The 6689-nt window shown below is 38.0% G+C and overlaps 2 protein-coding genes across 3 annotated transcripts; both read right to left on the reverse strand.

Moving 5' to 3' along the window:
* Positions 1-241: 241 nt before the first annotated feature.
* LOC120155350 (autophagy-related protein 13a-like) lies at positions 242-2970 on the reverse strand. Of its 2 annotated transcripts, none has more exons than XM_039166921.1 (3): positions 1400-2956; positions 1118-1296; positions 242-707 (listed from the first exon to the last, which is right to left on the reverse strand). In XM_039166921.1, exons 1-3 carry the CDS (start codon positions 2759-2761, stop codon positions 392-394), a joined length of 1857 nt encoding a protein of 618 aa, XP_039022852.1. In that variant the 5' UTR covers positions 2762-2956; the 3' UTR covers positions 242-391. The 2 variants fall into 2 exon arrangements, with proteins under 2 accessions (XP_039022852.1, XP_039022853.1); XM_039166922.1 differs by having other exon boundaries at positions 503-711; positions 1117-1296; positions 1400-2970.
* Positions 2971-4356: 1386 nt separating this feature from the next.
* Positions 4357-6689, reverse strand: LOC120155222 (chloroplastic import inner membrane translocase subunit HP30-2-like). Its single transcript, XM_039166798.1, has 6 exons — positions 6331-6689; positions 6042-6157; positions 5324-5450; positions 4884-5032; positions 4720-4782; positions 4357-4631 (listed from the first exon to the last, which is right to left on the reverse strand). Exons 1-6 carry the CDS (start codon positions 6601-6603, stop codon positions 4592-4594), a joined length of 768 nt encoding a protein of 255 aa, XP_039022729.1. The 5' UTR covers positions 6604-6689; the 3' UTR covers positions 4357-4591.

Consider the following 6689-nt stretch of genomic DNA (forward strand, 5'->3'; position numbering starts at 1 on the left):
ATAAATTCAATTACTTCAAAGTATCAAGAAAAGAGGATAAAAGGAAATGGAGAAATCAACCCCTGCTTTTTACTTGCAAATCCAAGAGTAATTTGGGATTTCATTTTCAATAATGCTAATGTGTTCTTCTCTTAAAGAAGACTCTTATGGACCATATTAGGGGAATTGATTAAGGAAATGGGTTGAAAGTTATATTTAACACTAAAGTCGTTGATAGGTGAAATCAATTTTGACAAATTTACGAGTCAATTTGTGTTCTAATGACCAACTCAATTGTAGCAACTATTTAAAATATATACATAATGCGTACTTTTTAAGCTAAAATGATGCATTAGCGGCTGTTGTATTCAGCACCAGTTGCCAGCCGTATGATCATATCTTCAATCCAGAGCTACTTCATTCCCTCTTTCCGAACAGCCTGCGTTCCACTCTTCGATAGTAGTAGATCTTTCATTTCTCTGTAGCTGTTGAGCTCCTCAAGCGCATCCGCTGTTTTACGTGGCAGAAAAAATCCAGAAGCCATACCGACACCTCCATCGTATTCAGTCTTTAATGAATGAGTCGAATAACAACTCGAGTCTTGCCGGAGAGGCGGTGCCGTTCTGAGCAAGTGAACAAGAATGCCAACAGCAGCATCTTGTGATTTCTTTCCTACCAGATTTGACTGTGCAGTAAATTCTGAAGCTTTTTTGCTCTCTGTGTTTTGACTGTAATCACCCATTGCAGGCACAGAAATAAGTACACAAAATGTTAAGCTAAAAGAGAAAGATCAAATCTTACATCAAACTCTAACAACAGACAAATAAGGTAACCTTAAGAACAGGAAAAGTCCCATGATGAATCGATTTCGATCAGTCAGAAGAGAAGCAAAGCTAAACTATTAAAGAGATAAATTGCCTATTGGCTATATGACATATTAATATTAATCAGGCTCACGGATTCTGAACTTTAACCTACTTGTACACTTCCAGTTTCCTTCTTGTTTTAAGCATGTTTACTTGCCTTAACCATGCTTTAAAAATGAAACCTTTATCTTTACCAATATAATATTATCAGATAAATTCTACCCTTTAGTTGCATCTATGACTAGAAACAGATAAATTTGAGATGTATGTACCTGGATGAATCAGATACATCAACATCATCAACATCGAAAGGGCAAGAGAATTCACAATCATCCATGTCATCCTGGAAAGATAACCTACTAGAGCTTCTAGAGAATCCAATACGAGGTGAGCCACTAGAAGATAGCAATCCTGAGAATCGACCCGAGTCATCTTTACTATCTCTAACCACCTGAGAAGCAAATTAGTACTGGCCTCATCAGCACAAACAAAGATACAATGTTTTCTAAAAGTGTAAAACTTTCAAGTAGCAGGGAACAGAAATTTAAGACTACCTTTGGTGCGGAATAAAGATTTGACAAGCCAGAAGGAGACTCTCCAGCCCGTAGAGCTTCTATTTTCCTGTATGATCGAATCCCAGATGGAGATTCTTGAGATGAGGCATCATGCTTTGAGCTTCTAGGAGACAAAGGGGGAAGGGAATGCCTACTTGGATCGGAAGAGTTAGGAGAAAGATATCTAGTACTCCTGCCAGTTAGTGGAAGTGGAATGGTTACGGGGGCAGTCTCAGAACAATGACGAGTAAGCAAAGGATTAGCACCAGTTAAGTATGTTGGAGTTGATGGGGAAGCAGATGGTGAGAATGGGGGTGATAGCTTATACTCATCATAAGCAGTAGCCTGTTGTAGAGTTGACACTCTATGATTTTGAATTCTATTACCAAATAAATCAGCAGGTGGAGATGAAATATCATATGGTTTGCAAGATGTACGATACGCAGGTGGAGATCCTGCAAGAGATTGAGTTTTTGTAGGAGGGATTCCTCTATGAAAGCCACTAGACCAGCTGTGTGGACGTTGAAATGGAATTGAAGATGGAGACCGCAGTCCTCTGGATGGGAAGGATATAGCATGAGCACCCCTCTCTGATGAAGGAAAGGATCTCATAGGATCCGTGGTAGGGCTACCAACATAGTCTGTTATAATCTTTGGAGGCAAAGACACCAAAGGTTCGAGGTTGAAATCAGATAGAGTTGTACGGTAGGTCACCGACACACATAAGCAGCCTGGAGGAGCCTCAACAGGAGTAAAATTATATTCTTTCATTCCATCCTCCTCTTCCCTAGAGAATGGATGACTAAACGATGAAACCTTGTAAATAAGATCGAAATTATACGTTTGACTCAACAAACTTAGCTGCCTAAAGATTCTATATGCAGGGAGAAGCCTCATTTGCGAGTAAAGAGATCGCAAAAGTAAGATGCATTTCTTATAAATCTTCTTATAAGAAACAGCAGCCTCAGCACCACTAGGAGTGGCAAAAACCCGAGGGCAATCGTATTGAACAACCCATCTTTCGATAACAGTCTCAGTCGAAGGGCCAGCAGCTGCAGCCGACGGAGCATAGAGGTTGTCCACTGATGAGGAACAAGGACCATGGCGAACCAGTATTATGTCGATTACCATAGGATCCAATAGATTCCTAAGGGAGAAATTGAGATTCTCCAGAGCCGGAGGACGATCTCCTAAAACTAAATTGAACCATTTGTCGGTCTTCCTCACCCGAGAAAGAGAAAGCGATTCTTGCTGTTGGTGGTGAAGAGAAGGGACCCTGGACTCCAAAATAACGTGCAATATCTTGGAACGAAATTGGGAAACAATTTGTTCCAATTTCCCAGGTTCTCGATCCATTTCCATGGCAAGCTGTCAGTCCATCCCCAAACAAACAGACAAGTATTGCGACGTATCAAGAAAAAAGGCTGTAATTAATAAACGACAATGAAATTGGAGAAAGGAACCTCCTTTTCAAATCTCAACTCTGACCCACCAACGAACACTGATGATCAGAACCATTCATACATTACCCATTAAAGGATACAGGAATTTGAAGAAAAAAAATTACCTGCAAATCTGCAAAAAGGGCAAAGGGATCCCTAAGATAGACAATGGGAGTAAGGGAAGAATAAATGGTATAAGAAAAGAGAATTTACTTACTAGTTTGAAAGGGGAAGATGATTGACCATTGGCGTGCGCGAGATTTGCAGACAAAGCTAAAGGAGACGTGACCAATGGCAATTATTGATGGGCATCTAACCCGAATCCGATCCGATCTTGTCGAATTTTTTTAAAAAAATTTCGAGTTTAGGTCGGTTTTTTTTATGTGGTGTTCGGGTCGGATCGAGATCGGATTTAGGGTGAAAAAAATTCGACCTGACCCTGGAAAAATATATAATTTTATCTTATATATTTAGAAATAATTACAATAATATCCCTTTATATATATTTTTTTTTCAATTTAATCACTATTTTTACTGAATAAAAATATTTTTTTTATTATTTTAGGTCGGGTCGGGTGAAAAACTAATTTTGTCGGATCACGGGTGGAAGTCCCCTTCTTCTCAAATCGAATCGGGTAGACCAAAAACCCGACCCAACCCGACCTATGCCCATCCCTAATGGCAATGGCGTAAAACTCAAAGAAGGATGACACTTTACAATAGGATTTGACAATGAAGAAACAAAATCTCCTAAACCATCTACGGAACTAAAATAAATAAATTTGTTCTTAGTCGTAGTAGTATTATTATAGCGTATAAAAACGAATCTATTATTGTTACGAAAATGATTAATAAATTTGATGATCGTTATCCTAATTTTAGTCTCTTTTTTTCTTTTTATATTTTTAATTACCTGCGTATAAGCAATTCGGGATATATATTTTTAATTTAAAAACCTTAATCCAATCATCATCATCCAAACTGTATTCATCTTTTTATTAAATATTTTTTTAATCAAATCAAGTGTTTAAATTAAAATCAAAATTTTAGGCCCAACCATTTAATTTTGCCATTAAGATAATAAGCATGAGAAAATATCAAGTAGTAAAAAGTTTCAAAGAATCTAAAACTTATTTTAAAATTTTAATTTTGTTTTGGGAGTTAAATTTATAAATATTTTTTAAGAAGTAATTATTTTTAAATTTTTTATCACATTATCTTAATGTTGGAATTAATAATTAGACTCAAAGTGATTATAGATTAATAGTTTAGATAGAGAAAACAACGAGATGAGACGAGCAAAATCTTTTAATGTTCTAATCTCTCCTTTAGAAATGACAACTAAGATCCCACCTCAACCCGCCCCAAGTATTTTTATGTTCTACTCGACCTAACCAATCTGAAGTTAAATGTGAATACTCGTCTCCGTCCCGTTCCGAGTTAAATTTATTTTTTTAATTTTTTTTCTTAAAATCAAAACATACATTTTCAGAAAATATTTATTTTTCAAGAAAATACCAAAATTACTGCACTCATGTCTCAAGCTCGTGCGCATGGCATCTTATAACAAGAATTGAAACTAATTAAATCATTTAAAGCTAGGGGAAACTTGTTTAAAGAATTCTAAACAACCATGTTTATCCAAATTGGTTGCTAAGAACAGCAAGAAATAAAAAGGAGAAATCATTTCGTTGGAGAAGATACGAACCACTCCCATTTCTGGACGATGAAATGGTTTGGCGATATTAGCTCACCATCGTCTCCCTTGCTTCTCTTTAAACTCTGGGTCCCTGTAGACAAATATTAAACCAGAAGGTGAGAAGGTAGCTAGTGGTCAAGGGCCATGCATTATCACCTACATGGAAGATAGAATCAAACCTCTGGATATGATCAAGAATAAGGAGCCGGGGTCCAGGTGGTATTTTCACATCTCTAAGTGCACTGAAACACAACATGTCGATTTAAAGGCAATCAGAGCATACATACACAGTTCATAAACTATTAATTTGAAAGTTGAATCGAGATATAATCCAACTGCTTGCCTATCGGTGAGCAAAGGCAACGTGTTATCTGTTAACAAGCCTCTCTTGAAATTCTTCTCGTAGTTCTGCAGGCCGAGACTACTTAACATGGATCTTGTTCTGGAATAGTACACATCCTCAGCAGGTGGTTGAGAAAACTTTTGCCCCAACTGTATAATTAATCACAAAACAGTGGTGGTTCGATATGAAACTGCAGCCTCTAGTAGAGCAATATTTCAAAGCAGTATCCATTAAGAATATTCAACAGTTGGAAGGGGAAATTTAAGCTCATGGGATATAGGCACTCTCAAGAACAATTGATTCTAAAATTCCGGCACACCATGCTAACAGCTCTTTCGGGTTTATGCTAGCTCCATCTTGTTCATAGCAAGCGAAGCAATTAATAACCAGATACTAAACAAAACATTGATCTCAGTGAGGTTAATGCGATTATAAATCACCTGGAAAAGACCGCCTTGAACAAGAGCAAAAAAAAGACCAGATGTAGCTGCATTTGCAATCTGATTTGGGCCACCCATACCGCTCACTAAGGAAAACATGGCCCCGGAACCAAAAGCCGCCACCATGCTGCAACATAAAGTACTTTATCTAAAACAACCGTGTAAAACCTAGAGTATAATGATCATCCAATACAAGATAAAAGAAGAAGCCAACAATTCTTTATTCAGAAACAAACTTGGGTCATCTATACAATCTTCAGATTGTCACACATAACTATCCAATAATTCTCTCCACATGTAATATAACAATTCTAATTTATGATGGGCTTAGTAGAGATACTGAATCAGATTACTCCCTGGAAAGCAGGATGTAAAAGTGAGTGAGATCGAATCTAGCAAAGCAAATGTTAGAAGAAAACGAGTGCATATTTTTTCCGAGAAAGCAGCTCCAAGCTTCAAAATTGATGAAATAAGCTAGTTCAATATGACAAAAGTTTCAATAATTGTCCTCTCTTTAACAACACAAAACAATACATAATCAACTAATCTCCTTTTCAACTGTTACCGGTTAAAACAGGTCCTTTATAGCAGTCAGCAACTAGTATCTTTTATGGGGTTATGGAGCTAAGAACCAATGACTAGTTCCAGTATCCTCTAGCTACAAAACAACAGAAAGAAATCAACGGAGATAAAGAAAACTGTGATGAAAAAGGTTAACCTAGATTGGACATCCTCCTTCCCTCTCAATCTTTTCATAACACAAGATATTCCGGCGTTGACGCCGGTCATCACCGCAAAATTTCGAGCTTGTACCAAGGGACCTCCTGATAGAGCCTGTAATCAAGTAAACAACTACCATATATCAATAAAATCAATTCACAGATCAATAATTCGACCCTGTTTAAGAAAAACCATTCAGTGATTCAAAACTGTAACTAATGCTTGTTTGGGATATGGTAATTACAGTTCTGCAAATAGAATCAAGAGAAAGGGGGAAAGAGCAGGACCTGGGCTTGCTTGAGAGAAGCCATGGCTTGAGGGTCGAGGGAAGCCTTAGGAGTTGGAAGAGAGGCATCGTTGGTGAGGGTACCCATGAAAGCACCGATGGCAGCGCCCTGAGCGGCGCTGGTGGTGGTAACCACGGCGGCCTCGACGGGTAAGGACTGCTTGGCTAACCATCCCCTGAAACTGTTCTCCAATTCCTTGAACTTTGCTTGCAACTGTTCAAGTGGGTTTTGTTGTGGCATCACCACCATTCCTTGCTCTTTTCCTCGCTCCATTTCTGTAGAATTTTTGCATACAGTTTGATGCTCAAAGGATAGAAGGGGAGAGTGTAATTGTTGGTGTGCTGCCGCTGGAAATGGAT

This window comes from Hibiscus syriacus, unplaced genomic scaffold, assembly GCF_006381635.1.
Source record: "Hibiscus syriacus cultivar Baekdansim isolate YM2019G1 unplaced genomic scaffold, ASM638163v2 tig00111166_pilon, whole genome shotgun sequence".
Lineage (NCBI taxonomy): Eukaryota > Viridiplantae > Streptophyta > Magnoliopsida > Malvales > Malvaceae > Hibiscus > Hibiscus syriacus.

Excerpts from the sequence above, each read along its gene's own strand:
- LOC120155222 (XM_039166798.1), bottom strand. The coding sequence starts at position 6,603 with ATGGAGCGAGGAAAAGAGCAAGGAATGGTGGTGATGCCACAACAAAAC. Across the intron at positions 5,451-6,041 it reads AAGGAGGATGTCCAATCTAG|CATGGTGGCGGCTTTTGGTT; the intron begins GTTAACCTTTTT and ends TTTATGTTGCAG. Across the intron at positions 5,033-5,323 it reads TTCAAGGCGGTCTTTTCCAG|TTGGGGCAAAAGTTTTCTCA; the intron begins GTGATTTATAAT and ends TTAATTATACAG.
- LOC120155350 (XM_039166921.1), bottom strand. The coding sequence starts at position 2,761 with ATGGAAATGGATCGAGAACCTGGGAAATTGGAACAAATTGTTTCCCAA. Across the intron at positions 1,297-1,399 it reads ATCTTTATTCCGCACCAAAG|GTGGTTAGAGATAGTAAAGA; the intron begins GTAGTCTTAAAT and ends TTTGCTTCTCAG. Across the intron at positions 708-1,117 it reads GATGTATCTGATTCATCCAG|TCAAAACACAGAGAGCAAAA; the intron begins GTACATACATCT and ends GGGTGATTACAG.